Source organism: Ptiloglossa arizonensis, chromosome 10 (assembly GCF_051014685.1).
Source record: "Ptiloglossa arizonensis isolate GNS036 chromosome 10, iyPtiAriz1_principal, whole genome shotgun sequence".
NCBI classification, from domain to species: domain Eukaryota; kingdom Metazoa; phylum Arthropoda; class Insecta; order Hymenoptera; family Colletidae; genus Ptiloglossa; species Ptiloglossa arizonensis.
Window position 1 is genome coordinate 1254599 of NC_135057.1, and position 23828 is coordinate 1278426.

Consider the following 23828-nt stretch of genomic DNA (forward strand, 5'->3'; position numbering starts at 1 on the left):
TAATAATAATAATAATAATAATGGTAGTAGTAGTAGTAGTAGTAGTAGTAGTAGACAAAAATACATGATTGCTATAAACTATACAGAAAATAATAGTTAATTTACCATTAATTTAAAATATAAATAATAAATATTCTGATATATGTCAAGTTTTACACTGTAGTGACATTTATGAATTTTTCATAAATTTATATCAAATTTTTATACAACATTCAAGTAACAACTCCGGTATTCAATTTCCTGAAACTTAAATTTTCTACTACACTGTATTAAAAATAAAGTTATATACGTATATAAAAAGCAAAATCAGAAAAATAATTTAATTGTATCGCGAATACGTTTTTAATTACTCTTTGGTAAAGCACCGGAAAATATCGTATTAGTATTTTTGTAAACAAATTTTTTATGCTAATATAAAAAGAAAAATTTGTTTACTATAGTACAAGGTCAAACAATATACACTAGTATTCTTAATTATGTAGTATAAACATAAAAAATAACTAAAATAAAAATAATGTCTTACACATAAGTGTTCTCTACATTTAAAGCTGCAGCAAACATTTGGGAATGTTGTTTTCTATTGAAATTTCCTTCTTTAAAGAGAACACAGTATTATTTTCCATGCATTTATAGTATCTTTTTATACTTTTTAAGCAAGATATTCATATAAGAAGAGAAGACTCTTTAAATTAAATATAAATCTCTTTGAAAAATTAAGCAATACTCATGTTAAAAACAAAGTTTTGGAGTCATTTATAATTCATATTGAATTACAAAGTCAGTCTCTGTACATAATCATTCAGAAGATTTAGGGACATTCTTAGATTGTAAAGGGGCTTCACCATTATTACTTTCATTATTAGTTACAAATTTTGTAGTATCAGTTAATGAAATTGTATCTTGTTTGTCACTAGTCTTACACTCGTTGTTTGCTGTTTCTACAGATTTTAAATCTGAAAATTCGATTTTGTTCACATTCTTTATTTCAATATGATCTAAATTATCTACTGTGCTAAGCTTTAATTTATTATCATCTTGTATTTCATAATTCTCAATATCATTTTTTGTTTCTTCACCAACACCTTCAAAGATATTTTCTGTCTTTAAAACATTTGATGATGTATTATTTGTTACATTTTCATCTAATCGTGCTTCAATAGATTGTTTATCGGACGATATATCTAATTTTGTTGTATGTATTTCAGTATTATTTTCACTAGAACGAATATTTGTATTTAGTTTACATATTTCTGGTTCTTTGTTACATTCTTGTATTACTGTTTTTATTATGTTACTTTCTCCACCGTCAAAACGTTCAATATCAGTTTTAGTTTGTGGTTTTATTTCAGAATGACTCATATTTTTATGTAAATTGTCTTTTTCTTTGTCTACTCCAGTATTCACTTTGATTGTTATTCCATCTAGCATTACATCTTCTACTATTGATGGCGATTCTTCTTTATTTGTACTTTTTGTTTTAAAACAATTTTCATTTTGATGTAAATGTTCTTCATCTTTATCCACCACGGCAGCTATCTCTACCTCTTGCGTTTTAGTTGCATCATTATATGTTTGCGATTTATCTTGTGTTTCCAAATTTGTCAAATTTTTTGTTGTTTCTTTAATTTCATTATTTTCAAACGACTCTGTATTACTAATACTAGCCCTGGATATTTCTTCTTTCAATTCTGGCTCATCTATAATGTTTCTTTCCATATTTTGAACTATTTCGTCAACAGTAAGTTCTACAATAGGGTTAGTAGCTTCTTGAAACTTACTCACATCTCTACTTTGTTCTTTGCATGTTTCTAATATTTCTTCTGATTTTGGAATAGAACTATTCATATCTTGTTCATCACTGTAAATAACTTCATCCTTTTCTGTTCTTATCATTGTATCATCATCTAAATTGCTATTATTTTCATTTATTTCGTAACCCTCTAATGCTTCATTTATATTTTTATTTTCAAATAAATCTACTTTCTCTTGTATCCTATCTGCAGTCTTAAGTATACTTTCAGAAAATGGTATTAAAATATCAACAACATTTTTTCCATTAAGACTGAGTTTAACAGAAAATGGATCAATAACGTCATTAAGAATTTCAAATTGAAATTCCGTTTTTCCCTCTTCAGCAAGTTCTTCAAACATTTTACAAGCCTCTGAAGGCCAAGAATTTATAATATCTGGTTTTTGTAGAGCGCAACGTTTAGACAAAGCAGGGATATTTATAATATGTACAGGTAACATTCGTACATCGTTTGTAATTTGTGTAATGCCATAATCTATGTACTGCACTTCGATAGAATTTTCAGAATGGGAAAGAATTTTAGCTCTATACCATTGTTCATCATTGCGACATTTTGCAGCACAGATAGTGCCAGCTTCAAATGTATTTAATGGAGAAAAACTAGGAGCCGCTTGCAATCTATCCAACATCATACTTAAATCTGCAGTGCTGCTTTCTGTTTGAACCCAGAATTCATCTGGCGAATTAATACGACTAATAAATACATTCGGTGAATTTTCTTCACCTAAAGGTGGTAGTCGTTCCTCTATGATTAGCGGATAACGTTCACAGAAATTTGAAAGTAGGTCTGTTACATTTTCACCGTTTAATGTTAATTTTACCGATGATGTATCATCTTCTTTCAATACATCTAATAAAAATATTGTTGCTCCATCAGCAGCTAACTTTATAAATTCAGCACAAGCCTGTTCTGACCATTCCGTGATTCCTTCTGGCATAACTAAACAACATTTCCTTGATAATGGCGGTACATTTGCTAAATCTGGTGGTATTGCACGTATTTCAGTTGAAGTAGCTGAATTTCCATAATCGATATATATAACTCGTGTAGCATTATCATTGTGTGATATAACACGTGCTCTATACCAACATTCGTCGTCAGGATATTTAGCAACACATAACATATTTTCTTTAATTTCATCAACTTTGGGAAACATATGCGCAACAATAAATCTATCAGTCATAACTTCTAAATCACCAACAGATTTTTCTTCTTGTACCCAAAATTCACCTGGTGAATTAATGTGACTTACAAAAGCAGAATGAGGATCCAATTCAAGATCAACTATTTCATCTATCAAATCATCTTCAGTGTGAATCATTACAGCATAATGATCATCGACTAATGTTTCACTAATACTTTTGCCATTTATTAACAAATCTACTCGTTTTGGAATACCCTCTGCAATAACCAATGTTTGTAAGGATTCAACAGATGTTATTAAATTTTCAAATTTTTCACAAATTGTAGCACTCCAATCTTCCGAATCTATAGGAATAACATCTAATCTACACTTAATTGAATATTCTTTCATTTCTTTCCATGAATTTGAAATTTGTCGAATGTGTCCAGATTTATTGTCAATAACATCTGTGTTTCCATAATCAATAAATCGAACAGTTGTAATATCCTCATCTGCATCGAGTACGTGTGCTCTGTACCATAAATTATCGAATGTGTACATAGCAACGCATAAACTTCCTTCTTCTAATATTCCATCTACCTTTGGGAATGTAAGAACTTCTATTTGAAGCTCTTCTTGCTTCTTAGAAAGATATATAGCATCTTCTACACATTGAAGCCAGAACTGATTAGGGGAATCCACATGAGATACATATACATCATATTTATGATTTATTGCCATATTATGAACCTTGGGTTGCCTTGTTCCAGATATTTCTTGTTGTGATGCTAAATTAAGTGAGTGAAATTTATCACTCATTTTTTCTCCATCACATAATAATTCCACTACCCACTTCTTTTGTATATTACGGAAAACTGCAGTGAGTTCCTTGTTCGACAAATAATTTTGTAGTATAGTTTGTTGTTCAGAAATTGTACCATTAAGCGTTACTGGTAATGACACATTAATAGATAATTGGTGTGGTACATAAAAACATGGGTCTAATGTCATTAGTAGGTCACGAGCAACTTCTTCATTATTACCATAATCAATAAAATTTACATAAATCCCAGTTTCTGTACATTTTATAACTTTGGCTCGATACCAATGTCCGTCTATGCTTTTGGCAGCACACAGAAGATCTATTTTTGGTTCCACTAGCTTTCCAGATGTGAGGTAATACTGATCAAGTGCTTCCATTAAATTTTTGTCCAAAATACATTCTGCATTCCGTTGTAACCATATATTAGTAGAATGATCTGCATATGATACTATCACTTTATGAGTGGAACTTAAAATAGGCATTGGACATATTGGTAATATTTTTTCATCAGTATCTTCAGAAACATTTATTTTATTACCCAATAAATCAAATAATTTTACAATAAGCCTGTAAAAAAAATAAAACATTTTATATAGAAAAAGTATGTACAATTTATTTGTGATAAATAAATGTATGAAAATTGTAAATTATTTGATTTAGTTGTTGAATTCTATTTTACATAAAATTTTTATGCTTAAAAACAAATAAAAAAGGTTAAAAATTAAAAATATTGTTATTATAATAGTGTATATTATTTCAGAAGTATATGTTGTTACAACTTTGGATAAATCTTGAAAAAATACATTTTAAAACAAAGAAATAATATAATTGTTATTTGTTTTTTGTATTCATATGAACAATTTCTATTCTATAAAGAATATAAAATAAAAATATATTTTAATATTGACATTTAATATATGTTAATATATGTTGTAACTAAGTAAATATTAATTTTACCTGTTATTGTCAACTTCATCAACCAACATAATTACTTCTTTTCCTTCGACTTGTTCTTTTAGTATTGCATCTATATCAGGAGAAGCTGTAACGTCCATAAGGGCACATTCCACTGCCTGATTCTGCATAACTGAAAGTTCTCCTGGTAAAGCTAAGACCTAAATTAATAGAATAATATTATATTAATAAATATTGAATATAATCATACATTAGTTTTATTAAACAAAAGTTTTAAAAAGCAAATAATATGTAAATGTTTTTATTAAAATAAACATGAATCATATCCTTACTTTAATTATGTAATCAAGCATTTTTTGCTCAATAATAATATATAAAGCAATAGTGTATTAGTTTAAAAATGCATACTTAATACTTTAGGTATTAATAGCCTTAATGAGACTTATATAAAATTTATTTCTACTATAAATTTATAATTTGCCAAAATTTCAATGCAGCAAGTATGGTATTAAATAACTCCTACACCTAGCAATAATATTATGTTATCTATGAGTAAAATGAATTTAGCATGTACATTGATCTCGTTCTGTTGAAAAACTCACGCAATCTGAGAGAATTTCATCATACGCTCCAGTATCAATGAATTTTACATCAAAGCCTGCAGATCGTGAATGGTTATTGATTACTGCTCGTCTCCAAACTCCATTTGAATAAACCAAACAACCTGTGCCCAGGCATATCTCATGGGCTGATAATCGTTGCATCACCTGCCATTGCCATACTTATCCTTACCAATATTATTAACTTACATCTCAAAGAATTTTAAAAAAATTTATGATAATTAATTCTCTGATATTCTGTTTATTTTAATTAGAAGTGTAATTTTAAAATATATACAATGATAATATGATATTGAAATAATGTTGATTCTGTTAACAGATGTTTAAAGTCACTCTTTTTAATAGTTTCCTCAAAGTTACAATTATTAAATTAATTGAAATTTAATACCCAGAAAGAAATTATTCAATAAAGGAGTCTTTTTAATTAATATTAACGCGTCAAAAATATTTAGTATGTAGATTTTAATAACATACATACTATAATATGTTACAAATTTTCAAAGCATGCAATATTAATCCTTTGGCTGCGAAAGGCATATATATGGTATTGTCTTATTATAGGTCGACCATTGGGGGGACAGGCATGACTTATAACGAATCAATCCTCTATTTTATAGTTCTGTTCTTTGCCCAGTGAATGCGACAGACTCTTAGTGAGCGAGACAGCACATGACGGCGAAAAACCATAAAGGGCCGTTCGAGTTTCAGTGGCTTTGTATCGTTTTTATTAAGGGAGAGATTATTTAAATTAAAAACAATTTTAATAAATTGTACAATTACAATTATTATTTCAATTTCATCTATTATTATAGTTAAATTATTGTTAAATTATCATGGGCCAGAAAAGAACTTCATTAACGACAGAAAGGAAGAATGACATTCTTAACAAATTGAACGCGACAAGAGAAACTATCCCCGATTTAACAGAGCAGTATCAAATCTGTATAGAAACAGTTCGATGTAATCAACGTGAGAAAAGTAAATTAAGAAACTATACAGCTTAAAAAATCCGTAAATTAAAATAAAAAATAAAAAAGAGATACAGTTTTGAGGATTTGGAAAACCGCCTTCAGATGTGATTTTTAGAACAGCGGACAATGAGGAATCTACTCACGGATTTATTATTACAGGAAAAAGCATTGGAAATAAAAAATGAAATTGGGATATCGTTTTCATTCAATACCAGTAGAGGTTGGTTAACGAAATTTAAAGATCGTTATAATATAAGATTAGTTATCAAAGTCGCTAAAACTCGAGTGAACTTAATGGGTTTGCCGCTGGTATGTGCCCTCTCGCTCACTAGCAGTCTGTCACACTCACCGTGGCACTACAAAAGCAGTAGAGGGAATAGAGAGACTACTTACAATAAAACACAAATTACGACCTATAACGAGGCAATACTGTATACACTTATTTACCAAATTTCATTCAGCATGATATATATTTTTCTTACTGAACTAATATATTATCAGACATAGTGCTGTGAATTAGATATTTATATGTAACAATAACATATATACATGAATATCATAAAATGTTTCTATGTTTTATAATTTTCAACAAAGTAATTCATTCTTAATTTCATTTCAATGACCGACTACCGACTATTGTCTCGCACGCAATGTACGGTTTTCAGTTGAAGTACACTGTAGCCAAAGGATTAAAAGTAAAATCAGGTACTAGTGAATCTAAATATTAATATAAAGAATTATACATCTTTCACCCAAGTAACTAATAACATCTGAAGTTAAATATAAAATATTATGATTTTAAATGTTTAATATCATATAATCTTCTAATATAAAATCTGGACAATAACAATAAGTAATACAATATACTACAAAAAGGAGCAATTTACACCAAAACTTACCTGCCTTATTATTGTTCTGTTAAATGCATTAAGTTGACAGATTATTAATTAAGGCAGAATACTGTATGGCAGGAATATTATTATGTGTGTTCAATATAATTTGGTAGTAGAAAAATCAGGACAGGACAGAGAGAATTTACTGATTTAGTTATTAATACCATACATCGTGCAATGAAATGTAAGTAATATTCTATGATTAGAATAATGAAGATTAGTAACAGACTATTATATCAAGTGTCTCTTTCATATGTACTCATAGAATTATGAAATGTGTATTTAATACGTCCTGTCAAGAAGTATATAAAATAGTCTGTATCAACTAATTAGTTGAACAATTACTTTCTTTATAAAATATATTACTGTTAATAATATTAAAAATATTGAAAAGAAAATTATTCTAATATCAGTTAAATTACAACCTTTTTAAGTTATGAATATATATTATTATTTTTAATAATTGAATGAACTAATTTTAACTCAACTGATAAAATATGCACACTAATAAATAATTCTTAATATCTTACATACCAGTTCCGCGGTAGCGCGAGATTTAATAGATGCATAGAGATCCTGCACTAATACGGGATTGCAGTAAACGAGTAAATTATCAGCAAAACCTTTGTAACATATAGAATGAGATAAAATGCATCAGTATGAAACCATAAATAACTTTAAAATGTTATTATATCATAATTACAATGTCATTTAAAGATAAAATTACGAAGTTTTAACGCGAAACTGGTTTGTAAGGTGTTATTCCAGCCTAATAAATTACTTTCTGTTTGAGAATTTTTAATTTATGATATCTTACATACGTTATGCAACTTTTTAAACATACCAGTTTATGTTTATTACTTACAAATAAATAGTATTTTGAATATTTAATTAAACTTTAAATATTATTCACCTATAGTTAATTATTCATTATTTTGTAATAATATAAGTTAGATGTATTAACTAGTAAGTTTTGTGCACCAATGATTTTCATGCATCAAGTACATAATATTTGTTAAAAGTGCATATGCATCTTTTGCGTTATTGTTACAGATATAGTTATAAATATATAGAGTTATAGAATAGTAGCTATTAGAGAATAATATTAGATATAAATATGTAAAGCATACCTTGGGATTTTTTTCAGCCATATATGCGTTAATTATATTTTCACATTCATTAGCCGAAGGAAGTTGAACATAAAATTTGGATGTGTTTTCTACACTTGATACTTTCACTTTAAGTGCTTGACCACTTAAAAGATTTATATCCACCCTTTCCACTTCATATGAAATTGTTGAAATTGCAGTATTATTATCTGTAAATAAAACGGTATATATTATATACACACATGTAAATCTACAGAACATTCCATTAAATTCCATTGTTCTCTCTTTCTCTCTCAGTTAGTAATCTTTTCTTAGTTGCAGATAATACAAGTATAATATTATGAAACATTAACCAAAACGCAAAATTTTCAAAAATTACTTGAAATAGAAATCAAAAATCATATTTACCTTCAATGACATCATCTGATTTACTTGTTGAGGTAAACGAGGCAAGACTTTCTTTAACCAATATAGTAGCTACATCGTTTTCATTATTATTTAAGGAAATTATATATTTATTATCTATTATATCATGGAAAGTGCATTCATACTTGTCAGCATTAAAACAATTATCAATTGCCTTTGTATTTACTTGGGACCAAGTAAGACCATCTTGTGGAAGAATATTTAGCAAAGAACATTGAACAGCTTGTTTGGGAAGATGCATCAATTTCTTTTCTACAGAATAAATCTTTTGAGGATCTACAATAGCACTGTTACCAAAATCTATGTAATGTATAAGATGACCATTCAATTTATTTAATTCGATAACTTCTGCGCGATAAAGAGCTCCATCTTCAGAGAATATTGCTATTACAGGTGATCCAGTCTAAAAATATTAATAAAAATATGTTCATTGCATTTTATACAACGTATACATACCTATAAATTATTATTTTAATTAAAAATATTTACTTTTAATGTATATGAAACAGGCTCTCTGCCAGCATATATCCTTTGAATTTCATTCATCATAATTTTGAATTCATTTTCATTATCAAGTATTTGACAATAAAAATTATTAGGATTTGTAAACCATGTAACAATCACATCTGTTTTAGTTCCAGGTGTGAAAGAGATTGTTGCCCATGCAGCATCCAAAGGTGCATAATTGGATTCAGTTAATTGTTCCGTATTGGCAATAGTTTTACTACAAGATATCGCAGCATCCTTTGCTTTTAGTAAACTGATATCTTCACAAAATTCTTCATTTATAAAAGTACTTGAACAACCATCAGTAATTTCTCGTAACAAGACACTATATATGCCACTTTCTTCAGTTATGAATTCTGCTTCTAATGTTTTTCCATTAACTTTATCTTCAAAAATGCTTGTTTTGCTCTTATCAAAACTAATGTTTTTAATTCCAAATAGTTTACAATGTATAGCTTGTACTGGAAGTTTCAAAAATTCTTTTTGAATAATTTTAATTTTGTTAAACTCCACTGTCTCTGTATTTCCGTAATCTACAAATTGTACACTTGCACTGTTTTCTTCAACAGATTTGATTACAGCTCTATACCATTTCAAATCTTCTGCATATTGAGCAATGCAGTACACTCCCTTGACTATCTTAAAATCTTTCATTAATTCTCCACCAGTTTCATATATTGATGCGATACTTTCCATTACAGAATCTAATGCAGTATAATCAGCACTTAATTGAATAAAAAAGTCAAATGGACTATTTGTAAAAACTACTTCACAAGTTTTTGTAGTTCCAATAACTATGCTAGGAGATGGAATATAAAAGTCTTGTTTACTTCGCATGGGACTATATCTTCTTTCTTCTTCCACACTAGTGGAATATGCAGTGTTTGCCTAAATAAAAAAGAATTCAACAATTATAAAGCATTAGCTATTAAAATCTGTTAGACAGTGTACTGAACACTTAAAAACGATAAACAAAAATATTTGATAATTAAATATTATTTGTAAAATAAAAAATGTAGAAAATTTTGCAAATATAGATTATTAGTAAGATTCCCAACACAGGTGAAAAGTATATAATTATCCAATGAGAAACGTATTTGACATTAACTTTATGATTTGATGATATCCTTATAAAATCTTTATTATAGGTAAGTTAAAACTGTACTATATATCATAGACAAGTTAATATATTACTGTTATTTATAATTATAAAAATATATATATATATATCGTATTAGTATATTCTACCTTATATTGTAACAGTCTGTATGCTTGTCCTTTTCTTTCTTTGAATTTATTATTTCCGTGATAAGAATCACCTATTAATAATTTTAAAATATATCAGTTGTCATGAATAACCAAATAAAACCTTATACTATAACTAGGATAGGAATACTAATTTTTCTGAAAATAATATACTACAATGAATAGTATTAGAATAAACAATAACACTGACATAAATATCTCAGTTGTCAAAGAATTAAGAGCAACTATTGATGATTGTTTTAAATTTAATTATAATACTTATTCGAAAATTGATAATATTTGGAAAAAAATGAAATTTTTAAAAGTACAAGACAATGTACAAAAACTTTGGAAAACCTATATAATGGTTTTTTTAAACTTAAATAACAATAATTCTCTATACAATGATAAAACTAACTTCTGTTACTACAGAGTGAATTCTTTCTACATACTCCACTATATAAACTAAGATTGGAAATAAAATGATAAAAGATAAATAATTAATCTAATTTGATCATACTTTTAGTAATATAAAGGAATGATATTAAATTCCTTTTAATTCCAAACTTTTAGATATTTGTATCTTTCAAATACTATTTCTTGAAAAAGTAAATTTTCATTTATATCTTGTATTTAAATTATTATAACTATTTATAAGTAAATAAATATAAATTAAAAAATCGCTTAAATGATTATCTAATGCAGAAATGATTGAAAAACTGTTTATTAAAAAAATTTAATTATGTGATATTTCTAAGTATAACTTAAAATTCATTCGAAGTAACTTTATTCTTGTAATATTTGAACTTACTATTTATTTTGGCAGCCTTAATACTTCCATCACTGTCTTTATCACTTAGTCTGCTACTTTGCATTCTCCCAGAAAATCCTTCACGTTTGGAATAACCACCACGAGTACCATTACCCCTCCCACGCCTACCACTACCTCTAGATATATCTGAATCTTTGTCACTCCAAGTTTTATCAGAAAAGTGATTTTTTTGAACATATCCTGAAGATTTATTTCTACTACCTCCTGTACCTTTTCCACTTTTGAATGAATCATTATAATCATTTTTATTATTCCATGTATCTTTCACATTTCTGCTATTAGAAAAGTCGTCTCTATGAAATCTTTCATTTCTTGAACCAATGCGATGAAAATTACTTTTTTCATTTCTATTTTCATACAGTTTCCCTTCATTTGATTCATCTTTCCATATTTTGGATTTATTCCTTTCTTGAACAGTGTTGGTATTCTGTGGTTCATGCCATGTATCTAATTGATTTTTTTTATGCCATCTATTTGTACTTTCACTGAAATATAAAAATAAACTAATATTAAAAATAGAATAATATTTTGACAAAAGCATTGAAGTCAACTCATCAATGAGTTTTTATATGAACAAAGAGCTAATCACAAATGTAACAACACTGATGTTTTAGTTTCAATAGTAATATTTTCAAGTTTAACATTTTAGGAAAAAGAAGTTGCCTGTATTTAAATGTAGTAACAGATCTCTTAAATAGAAATATTGAAGGTCTCATTTAAAACAAGTAACATATGAGATTTTAAAAAATATGTATTACTTTTTACTAACTAATAATGAGTTGCCTTATATAATTTTTACATGCAATTATACCAGAATTACTAAGAAATGTATCTACAGGTATGATATTAAATATAAGTTTTTTAATGTTGCAAGTGTAAACATGCATTCAAATAACTTGAATAAAATACTTTAAAAAATTGTGTTTTGATATAGTAATATTAAATTTGAAAGCAAAATAAATAACTACCATTCCAAGAATACAATCTTTTTAAATTAAATAAATAATACAAAACCGTATTCTTTAGCTTTAAAAACAATAATTAAAATATGAATAATAAAAATTTGGAAAAATCAAAAAGCTTTAAAAATGGCCCACTGTTCACTTTACCATATAGTTTTTATATTTATTTCATTTTTCCGATGTTGAACCAAATTCAATCGTAGTTTTCTATAGGACCTGTGATGCAGTAACTTAATTTATTTGAATGACAATAAAATTTGTTATGGTCATACCTAAAATTAAACCATTACATATAAAATAAAATCATCTGATAATACCTTTGATTAATTTTTGATGTCATATTTGCAGTATGCTGATGTTCCACATTTTGAGAGTTTGATTCACTGATTAATTTCTTATCTTCTCCAATTATACGTAACATTTGCGATTTAATACTTTCCATACTTTCAGGTTCATATAATTCTACTATAATACCATCTGAATTTACATCAAGTACTTTTAAACGCAAACGTTTTTCTAAGATCAATAATTCAAACTGATTATAAATTTCTTGAGTACATGGCAGAACTTCCCAACCATTTAAAATACATCTTATGGCTTGAGCTTCTAATTTTTGAATTAAATTGTCATGCATTAAGCGTAAAGACCTTAATGTAACAGTTTCCTCATTGCCATAGTCAACATATAAGACTTTCACATTATCTGCATTTATGCCAAGAATTTGTGCCCGGTACCTAATAATTATATAATACAAAAGTAATCCGTGTTATTCAATAACTTAGAGGGGAAGTCTAAGATTGTCATGAGTGCTTTTTATATGAAACTGAGTGCAAAATGTGGGATAGTATAAACAAATTTAAAATTGTAACTGCCAGCATTCTGCCATTCTAATAAAAAGAATGGATTTTTTTTACATAATTTCTTTCTTTTTTTATTTATTAACATTTTGCACAATACTCTTATTAAATTTTTTAATTTGTAAATTAGCATTCTCAATACAAACAAATTATTACATATATTTAGAAATTTGTAGAGTGGTTTTTCTTATCTTTATTTTGTTTCTTGTGCAATAGTATGATATATATAACACATTAAATATCTTATCTAAGTTTTAACTTCCAAATATACACTTCTCTTTGCTGGAAAGTGTATTTAAAAATGTATGCAGTTTTTTCATTATACCAAGATATTAAATTAAAAATGGTAGAATTTGATTAATTCTATGATTAATAATTATTGTGCAGAATAATAAAAAGACTACAGAAGAAAATATATGAAATTCTCCCACTAAAATTTGAACACCAGCCATCCGGATTGGTATCCCTGGCATTATCTCAGTTAAGAACCATTTCCACTCTGATTGAATTATGTTAATACTCCAAAATTTTCAGGGTATATATCTATTTTTTATCAAAATGATTGGACATTGGCAGTTATTAATTTCAGATTTCTTTATATTCATTATTCTCTTGATTTTGCACGCGATTCTATTCAAAAAGCTACACTTTTTTTAATTATATACTTCTGACATCAGTACATAGATTTTTAAAGTATCAAAGGATTTTCTGGCCAAATTGTGCTAGTATATCTCTGAGCAGATGTAGAAATAAAATGTTATATATACATGATTCATGTAACCTTTATTAATTATTTGTTATTATTCCATTTCAAAATATTAGTCATTTTTATCAATACAAGACTGACATAGTTAAAAAATTGCATTTATCACTATTGCTGCACCTTAGTAAATATAATATTAATTCTTTACATTGAGTTTGTATTAATATGAATTAGATAATTACAGTATATTAACTATATAAATAATCCATTTATATAGTTACATATAGTACATCCATTCAAATTTCATATCTTTGTTATAATTCTTTAATGAAGTATTTATGGGCCGTTCTGTTTCTATAAAATTTTATGTCTTATTTCTATTCAAAAAGCATACTAGCATAGTTTGGTTAGAAAAACCTGAAATAATCTGTACATTATTATTCAAATGTTCTCATACTTTATAACTTACCATTGATTATCATATAAAGCAGCACAAGGAAGACCAATTTTTAGTTGCGCTAGACTTAAAGTAGGTGCAGTTTTACAAAATTCTGCTAAACATTCCATTATTGACACAAGGGACTTGCTACCACTATCCAGTTGGACAAAAAATTTTCTGCAAGATTCTACAAATGAAATGTGTACAATTTCTTCAACACCTTTCGATAACTTTCTTGATTCTTCATATCCAAAAGATGAAGTCATAGGTGTCACTGTAACTGGAGTTGGAAATGCTTGTCTAAGAATATTCTTTATATTCTTTCCATCATCATATAGATCTCCATATTGAACCAATGGTGGTCCTTCTGGTGGACGAACATGTAAAACAAGCAATTTTCCTGACACTATTTGTTTAAAATACTCTTTCATTTCATCTGTAACATTTAACTCATGTACACCACTTAGTGTGAATCGAATAGAAAGTACTTTAGGATTAATGAAATGGGGTGGTAATTGGAAAATATCAGTGTATGGTAACACTTCTGTATGACCAAAATCAACATAATAAAGTTTACACTTATTTTCCATTACAGACATTACCACAGCTCTACACAACACTTTATCTTGTGTGTAACGACCTAAACACACTGACCCAGGTAAAGGGGGCTCTTGCAATGGTTCTGTTGAGTGGCTGTTAATGTTTCTCATGAGCATGCTTAATACTCGAGATGTACTTTGAAGCTGTACAGAAAACTTATGTGGACCATCTTCTACAAATGAAACATAGACTTCATGTTCAGATGGTACATCCAAAACACGTGATTTAAATACAAGAGCTTCTTGGACAGGTGTTTGCATCATGTGTTTTTGTTGAGGTGTACAGTATAAAGAAACATTTCGTTGATATCCACGAATATCATTTTCATCACAATGTAATGAATTCAGATTCTGCACAGATGTAGCTGAAGTACAGTTACTACCAATAAGGTGTTTGCCTGATTGTTGATACATTGACACTTGAGGTTGCTGTACACATTTTAACCTATAAAAATATACATAGGCATTAGTAAATGATAATAATTAACTTTTTCGGTATAGGTATTGATTATAGTCAACAGCTGTCAATTACCCCTGAATGGCTACATTAATTGTAGTCAAGAAGATACATATTTTTTGGATATTATATATTATCTTGCATGGGTTATTAATATTTATTCCCTTTATTATAGTGAGAGCATTCTATTAACCTATTCATTTTTTAATCATAGAGTGGCACATGGCTGCTGACTATCTCCATACCGAAATAGTTGGACAATAGATTATAAAATTTTTATATTAGACTATAACACGCAATATTAAATTACTATATTTTTACATTACTATGTTTATTTAAAAATACCTGTTTATAAAAATATAATTCCAATGTTTGTCATTTTATAGGCCGTGCTTAGGTAAGAATAATTTCCTTTTGTTAAGATTTTATTGAATAATTTAAAAATAAAGTAAATTCTACTACAGTACTGAAATGATAAAATATAAAGCTCCAAATACAACTATAAAAATATGTCATATATTCTATCTGTTAAGAATGTTTCGTAAAAGTAACAGTAATAAAAATAAGATAAAAAATGTACGACTCAAATAATACTTCATCAAAGTGCAAATAAAATATTTGTCAATACTAAAATAAAATAAATACCTAAACATTTCTTGCAATGTAGCTTTCACTGCCATGTGTCTGTCAATTAGCAATTCACTGAAGTCTTCATTATTATACCATAGTTTAATGAAACGATGATTATTAATCACTGTGTGAATCAAAATTTTATATTCATTGTACCATAAAGTTTTCTTAATCAATTCAATTATTTTATTTTCCCAGACACCATTTATAGGTAGTACATGTATTAATGTGAAATTAAATGCTACAGGTGGAAACGATTGCAGAGACTCGGAACCAGGTATGTTTTCAAGCAAATGAATCTCTTGAGGTGGCAAAACTTCAATATTGCCATAATCTATAAATTGCAGAACTACCATTCCATCAGCACGTATGTCAGTTACTCTAGCCCGATAATATCCTTCATTTTGAAATCGAGCACAACAAAGTGCATTTATACGTAAATTCGTGGACCTTGGACCAACACAGCCCTGACTTCGAGCAAATTGTTCAACCAAGGGTAAGATCATACGTTCTACACATGTTGCAGAGTTCTTGTCAACTTGACCCCAAATTTTAAGAAGCGAATCTTCTGCTTCAACATGGGTCACAAAAATAATCAATTCTGTGCTTTGTAGTATACTCATGACGTTTTATAATCTTATCTCTTCTTATATGAAGCACTAACCTTTGTACGGCTACATAGACCAATCCTATTGCAACCTGAAACACCAATGTTTGTATTGCGAAAGTATTTTTATTCAACCCTAACCGTTAATCGAAACTGGGCCACCTTAACCGAACATTATCAAGTAATGCGACCGGAAGATCAGACGATTCTGACTGTTACAACTTAAAATACTTTCTCCATCACATTTTGTTTTTTTTGTTTCGATCTGATAATTATTATTATAAACGAATTTTGCTATTTTGCTATTTTAACTGTATTGTATCAAGACATCATGTAATTATTTCATACTTTATGAACAAAGAATCATTCGATCATTTGAATGCAATTCAAACATTTGTAGCAATAATTTCTATACAATTTTGTTTCTCAATTGCAACATTTTTCTGTTTATAACACTTAATACATATTTAATCACTTCAATTGCGACTGAAAATTTATGTATGTGAAACAGATATTCTTCATATGATAATGCGTATAAAACAAATGTATGTCAACGTTGCAACTAGAGGTCATACAAACCTTAGAAATAGTATTTCAAACACATTTCTCCTAATTCTTTTCACTAATAGCTAATGTAATCTGATACTCTGTCAAAATTTCTCTTTCGTAAATAGCTTCGGAATTTAGCGGTTGACCGGCTTTTTATCACCCACATGGAAGTTTCTTTGACCATACTTTTAACATGTTTTGACGGCGCGAAAATTAAATTTATTATACGTCACTGTAACGCATATATATACAAGTTTTTTATGCATCAATAAACGAAAACTTAACAATCTTGAAAAATACATTTCAAACAACTTGGTAAATCCAACTTAATATTACTAATTAGTCACTATTAATTCGTTGAAATAATGTATAAAGTTAAAAATATACACATTATATGTAATGAATTTAATGAAATATATTATTCAATTTATTTATTTAATTTTTTATGTACTGAACATAAATAAACTTAAATATACTTTGTATACAATATATTTCAAACATATATTAAAGTATCTGTTAGAAAACAAAAGTTTTAAATACCAATGAAACAACCAAAGGCTTCTTAATTTAACAACTTTTTGTTACATATTAGGGCATACATGTAACTGGAAATAAATATCACGATTATTTAATAAAAGCATATTCTTTTAATTATTAACAACCATTACAGTATTTTATAATGTCAAAAGAAAGTACATGCTATGTTTCTTCATATTATATACTTCATCAAAAATTAAACTCTTTCAAGATTTAAATAATTATTTACAGCTAGTAAAATATCTTCTTGAGGCAATATTAATCATATTGAAAGTAATTCCATTATATAAAATGGATTCTCTTTTTCTATCATAATATGCTTATTTGTTTATAATTTTCAAAGAGTTTTAATCAAAACTGTAAAGAAGTTTTTTGGCAATCTTATTAAAAATGTTTAGAATTTTTCATCCCTAAATAGTACATTGTACTTATTATACTATGTTAAAAATTCAACTATACTGGTACTGATTATAAGTAATTTTGTGTTAAACCACAATACACGAATTACATAACTAACATTAGATATATATTGATTTAAAAAATATTGAAATATTACTAGGAAAATATTTTTTATAAATAAAAATCAAACATTTAGGATTTATTTACTTTATCCTAAATCTAGTAAATTGTACAGACCATACGATACAAATAGTAGAATTTTTCAATAAAAAGAAGTTCATAATATATAAAGTTCTATAGAACTGTGTTCTTATTTTCAAACATTTATAAAAGACTTTCCACTACTATAATATCTTTACATAATTTACTTAAGTAGAAAATTAATTAGATTCAGTTTTATTGCAATCCAAATACTCCAAGTATTGATGCAAAAAATTTCATCTAGCTGTGAGCTTTGGAGTCTAAAGAAGAACAAGCGAAACAGAATTAGCGTATTACAATTTTAATTTAACAATATTTGTATTATGTTATATCTGAGCTTAATCAGTGAAGTATAAAGTTTAAAATCATAATAGATAACCAATTATATTAATTAACGTTAAATAATGTTAAAAACAACTCTAAAATCACTTTTTCAGCTTTAGAGCTGCAAAATTGTAATTGTATACTTGACCATAAAATTAATAAAAAAATTCAACGGAAGAATTTTTAATAATTTTCATAGTTTTCATAGTCATAAATTACTAGGCTCAAAAACAATGCACTATTAGAACATAAATTTTACAAGACACGTCACAGTATGATACGTAACAAAATGGATTTTGGTTTATGTACCCAAAAAATTAGAATTAATTAATGGTTAATGATTTCCATAATGTGTAAAAAATAAACAAATAAAGATATAATATAAAATATTTGAGTTGCACTCTCTTTTCATTTTGATCAAGACTGAAACTTTTGTGTAACATGCCTAAAAGTGATATACCTTTCATAATAATATAGATTATTTCTTGATCGTAAATGTTCTTTATGTACTGTTTCTAATTGTCATAAAAATGTCACATTATAAATTTGAGAATTATTTAAACAAAAATAATGTTTAATAAAACTTTGGACAGTATCAATACAATTATTATTACTATAATAGTAAAACTATTAAACCAAAAGGAAACATCAATGTGACTTTCTTACAGACATTAAATTCGTTTACAATAGTATTGTTAATAGATCGATAAGTAAACTTCCGAGCATGCTATTTTGCTTTGTACATACTAGGTTGTTCAATAAGTTTTTCGTTCGATAAAACTTATTAAACAGTATAGTATTAGGTTGCTCAATAAGTTTTATCGAACGACAAAACTTATTAAAAAACCTATTATATCAATTTACAAGCCATTGATTTAATTAATGTTGATTATAACAAAAACGAAAAAAACGGCAGTACATTAATTACTCCCTGGCATATAAGCAGGGAAGTATTGTTCAAGTTGTCAGAGTATTACTTTTGGTTTATAAATAAAAGGTGTTAATATTGTTTGTTTACGAAACTCTTAATTACCCTCAGTTATTACCCACTTACAATTGTAAGTTATGTAATGTAATTTATAATAATTATAAAAATGACTTAAATCAGAATTAAGTATAACTACTACACTGTGAGAATATGGAATGATACATATTTCATAAAATAATAAAATGTGAAATTATTAATATACTAATTAAACATTTCTAAAGCTTAATCATTCACAATATGCACTTAAATGTTCAAAATATTCATTCATTTAATTATGAAAGACTTAATTATATTTAATTGATTTGTTTAATAAGCATCACAAAGCAATGTACAGATTATATGTCGGTACATTACATATATGAATGTTCTGTATTATTAAACATATACACAAATTTATTATACCATATTTTCCATTTAATGAGGTGTCATATTTATTCCAATAAAATTAATGTTTTTAAAAATGATTTTCTTCTGATGAATAGGAAATATTTGACATTCGTAATCATTACAATGTAGGATGAGTGGAAAGTGATTCACTTTCTGCAGCTTCCTCTAATTCATTATCTGTACTCGAAGATAAGTGTTCTCTCAGAACTAAGGAACGCATTTGTTCTAACACCTGATGCAAAGAATCTGATCTTTGTTCCAGTCTATCATTTAGAGGAGTAGCATCACCACTTGCTGTGCCACCTGCTGGTGTTTGTGGGGTGTTACTTGGTGGTACAGGAGTATTTGTTCCATCACCTGTACCTATAAACGTGAAATTATATTATTTAAATAATTAACACTGATAGACCATCATGGCAAAAATTTTGTACATAATATTAAAACTTTTTAAACATTATACCCATATTGTCGCTTGCAGGACTAGCTGGCCTTTCTGCTCCTCTTATTTCTCTGATGATTTCTTCATCCTGATTATTTAATCTTAAACCTGCAACTCCCTTTTTTGGAACATTGTATAAATCACGCTTAATTCTTCTCCGCCTAGAAGGATCATTCCTACGTAACTGGAGCATGGAACCAAAATCAGCAATATAAAGAAATCCTGCGATTAATAATTCACAATTCCGTTTGCCTTGCTTATATGCTGTTTCTAGTTCATGGCTTGTACGTTGATCATATTGCCACCAACCTGTAACAATGTAATTCAAAATCGCACAAGTTATGTTTTCCATAATAAAAAAGATTTAATGAAATATAAGCTACAAATAGTGAAAGCATTTGAGTTGGGGAGTTCAAAAAGAAAAATAACTTATGTTCTGCAATACAGAAATTTTATTACAAATATACATTCAAACTGAGTTTTAATTTTTAAGACATAGTATTAATGATTTCTATAACTTTTATATAATACAATACTTTATATGGAACTTTATATCGAGTTTTGTATAAGATTACACATAATTTTATAAATTTTTATCACAAATTATAAATGCAGTCAAAAACGTTTTATGCCAATTATATTTGTAGAAGTACAATAAATACAAATGAATTATTGTATTCCTGAAACACCTTTGCAGAGTGCATCTGTTTTATCGCGCTTGATGTTACGTTTATAGCGTGGTTGATATTTTCTGTATTGGCATTTACTTTCAAAGTCAACTACGTAAAGCATGCCACAAATTAAAATTTCACATTTGTTGCTACCAAGGTTGTAAATAGTCTCCAAATCCGAGCTGGTCCTTGAATCATATTTCCACCAACCTATGAAGGGTTAGGATATAAACTTCTATACTTCATCACATGTTTTTTTATGGATAATGAAGTTATCTATATTTTATTTTTAATATATTAATAAAGTCAAATTTAGTTATTATTTATAATATATTTTACGTTATTATATTAATAATTCACTTTTAGAAAATTTTGTATTTATATATTTTCATATACAGTATGTATAATAAGAATACTTGGTGGAACAAATATAGTAATCTCATAAAAATTATAGTTTGTCAAAATATCAGCATCTTGATTGTAACAATCTAAAGCTGGCCTAGACTGTTCCTATTTAGGGGCTAAAACTTTCAAAGCTTCAGCATTCTAAGATAAAAATATTGGAAGCAGCAAGTAGTATTGATGTGCAGATAAGAAATTGTATGATATTTTAGTGATGAGTGGAAACTACAACAGGATTTGTGGCTGTATCAGGTTACTGTTTACTTTTACCACATGTGCTACAAAAGCATATAATTTTTTAAGGAAAAATTTATTTTTAATACTAAAAAGCTACCAATGGTAAATATATACCCACCCATTTTTATCAGGCCTCGTGCATATTTTTGCAATTAAAAAAAGGAAGGGACAAATTAATTTGTCAATATAATCAGTTCTCTACTTCAGTTTCCTGTTACTAAAAATTGTGGTAAAAGTACCATTAGTAATTGAGTAACTTTAAAACGAAGTTTAAAATAGGTAAAATCGATTGCATAGGTAGCTAGTATTAAATATTAATTTTTTCATTTAAGCATAAAAAATTTAAGTTTCATGACAAAAAAGTAAATCTAACTCAGGTTCAATTGGTATGGTCCTGTAACCATAAGATTATTATATTGCAGGGAAGAAACTATTTAATTACTTGTATTGAACAAGGATATCACTTAAGGGATCACTTAAAATCGACTTAAGTAAATTGCTATATTTGTTCCATCAACTATATGTGTACACTCAGTTCAAATGATTCTGTTAATATTATTATAGATGCACGGAAGGCACTATGAGCATTTTGAATTCCGATTAATAGATTGAGATTCTTGAAGCATGGATCAATCAAAAATTAGGCGTGATTTGTGCTATAGAGCAAAATTAGTGCATGCCTAATGCCATCCTTGTATCTGTACTAATGTGAATAAAATTGCTTAAACCTAGTATATTTATACCACTTTCCTAGCTTTCTTTATTTCAGATATTTAATAAATAAAATCACTTTAAACCGGAAAGGATACTTTACCATTTCGGCCTTCATAAAACCATTGATATTCCTCTTCGGAATGTTCTGCTTCTTTTTGTGCCTCATCTACATCCACCAATTGTGGTCTGTCAAGAAAATCAGGAGGAATTTCTTGTCTGCACATAGGACATCTTTTGCTTTGATTTGCAACACCTTTGACACATAAGTAACAATATACATGATTGCAAGGTAATCTTGCAGGATATATGCATGGCTGAAGACAGACTGCACATTCTGGTACTGTTGTTGAGCCTAGTGAAAAAGAATGAATAATTTTGTCACTATTATTGATCACACTGTTTTCATAAAAATCAACTGCATCTTCTTCATATTTTATGCAGGTTATAACAAGTGAAGATCAATTAATCGGAAACAATACATATAATTCGAAAACATCTTTTTTTCAGTATTGACATAAATTAAAAATCAAAGTTTTTAAAAACCTATAATTAAATTATGATTAATTCAAATTGAGCATCATATTTCGGACGAAATATTTTGGAAACATTTAGTATTAAATTACTTGCGCAATAAAATGGACGATTAAGAAAATTTGATAAAAGCGTGACTTATAACACATTTTTTAAATAATTAACTCAAATATATACCTTCCTTTTCATCAGTCTCCTTATCTTTGTCCTTAAGCGTGCTACCTGCTTTGTCTTGCAAGTTGACCTTCGCTTGAGCCATGATTTTAAATGCACGTTAATTCTTCATTGAGCAAAGTTAGGAATTGTGTTTTTAAAAAGTAACGTAGGTTATTTTAACAGAACCAACAGAACAGAATGTCAACCGTAAGCCATCTTCGTTGTTTACGACACACCAGGGGTTCTGAATTCTAAGAATAGCTTAACTAATGTATGAGAACCTCTTAAATGATAACTTACTTCGCAGGACTTTGAATAGATACATATGTACATATAATACTGTATAATAATAATTCATATGAGCAAGTTTATGTTTTTTTTACAATTAGATTAAAAAAGCAGCATATTTCAAAAACTTAAAGTTTCCTACGCCATTATAGTTAACCCGTTATTTTACAACGCGATTTAATTTTACCATGCTGATTAAATAGATTTATGTATACACACAAAAGTTGGAAACGTAATGCTACATGTCATACAATTTTAATAATTCATTAATTTTGTATGTTTTTTTAGAATTCTTATACTGCGTAATTAAACTGCACAATTTAAATTTTCTCATCTTTTCTTCAAATTGAACATTGTTACTTCTAAATCACTGAATCATGTTTTTTCACAACACTTCGTGATTATACTTATTGCTTGTTAGGATATGAGACATTAATTGTGTTTATGTTTATCAGCGTATTTATCTACATATGTAT

General features: G+C 27.6%; 2 protein-coding genes across 6 annotated transcripts; both read right to left on the reverse strand.

Annotated features, from left to right (window-relative positions):
• Nucleotides 1-213: 213 nt before the first annotated feature.
• Nucleotides 214-17245, reverse strand: LOC143151916 (protein tudor). Of its 5 annotated transcripts, none has more exons than XM_076321426.1 (12): nucleotides 17109-17245; nucleotides 15938-16621; nucleotides 14267-15280; nucleotides 12555-12971; nucleotides 11255-11760; nucleotides 10447-10517; nucleotides 9181-10086; nucleotides 8674-9094; nucleotides 8287-8474; nucleotides 5275-5439; nucleotides 4715-4872; nucleotides 214-4324 (listed from the first exon to the last, which is right to left on the reverse strand). In XM_076321426.1, exons 2-12 carry the CDS (start codon nucleotides 16543-16545, stop codon nucleotides 796-798), a joined length of 7983 nt encoding a protein of 2660 aa, XP_076177541.1. In that variant the 5' UTR covers nucleotides 16546-16621; nucleotides 17109-17245; the 3' UTR covers nucleotides 214-795. The 5 variants fall into 5 exon arrangements, with proteins under 5 accessions (XP_076177541.1, XP_076177542.1, XP_076177543.1 ...); XM_076321427.1 differs by lacking the exon at nucleotides 17109-17245 and adding an exon at nucleotides 16878-17028; XM_076321428.1 differs by lacking the exon at nucleotides 17109-17245 and having other exon boundaries at nucleotides 15938-16490; nucleotides 16587-16853.
• Nucleotides 17246-18905: 1660 nt separating this feature from the next.
• Nucleotides 18906-23603, reverse strand: Rnf146 (Ring finger protein 146). The gene is made up of 4 exons (XM_076321509.1): nucleotides 23086-23603; nucleotides 22478-22729; nucleotides 20375-20662; nucleotides 18906-20277 (listed from the first exon to the last, which is right to left on the reverse strand). Exons 1-4 carry the CDS (start codon nucleotides 23165-23167, stop codon nucleotides 20033-20035), a joined length of 867 nt encoding a protein of 288 aa, XP_076177624.1. The 5' UTR covers nucleotides 23168-23603; the 3' UTR covers nucleotides 18906-20032.
• Between the last annotated feature and the right edge of the window lie 225 nt (nucleotides 23604-23828).

Excerpts from the sequence above, each read along its gene's own strand:
- LOC143151916 (XM_076321426.1), bottom strand. The coding sequence starts at position 16,545 with ATGAGTATACTACAAAGCACAGAATTGATTATTTTTGTGACCCATGTT. Across the intron at positions 12,972-14,266 it reads GCTTTATATGATAATCAATG|GTACCGGGCACAAATTCTTG; the intron begins GTAAGTTATAAA and ends TATAATTATTAG. Across the intron at positions 4,325-4,714 it reads GATGAAGTTGACAATAACAG|GCTTATTGTAAAATTATTTG; the intron begins GTAAAATTAATA and ends TTTTTTTTACAG.
- Rnf146 (XM_076321509.1), bottom strand. The coding sequence starts at position 23,167 with ATGGCTCAAGCGAAGGTCAACTTGCAAGACAAAGCAGGTAGCACGCTT. Across the intron at positions 22,730-23,085 it reads GGAGACTGATGAAAAGGAAG|GCTCAACAACAGTACCAGAA; the intron begins GTATATATTTGA and ends CTTTTTCACTAG. Across the intron at positions 20,278-20,374 it reads TCCTGCAAGCGACAATATGG|GTACAGGTGATGGAACAAAT; the intron begins GTATAATGTTTA and ends TCACGTTTATAG.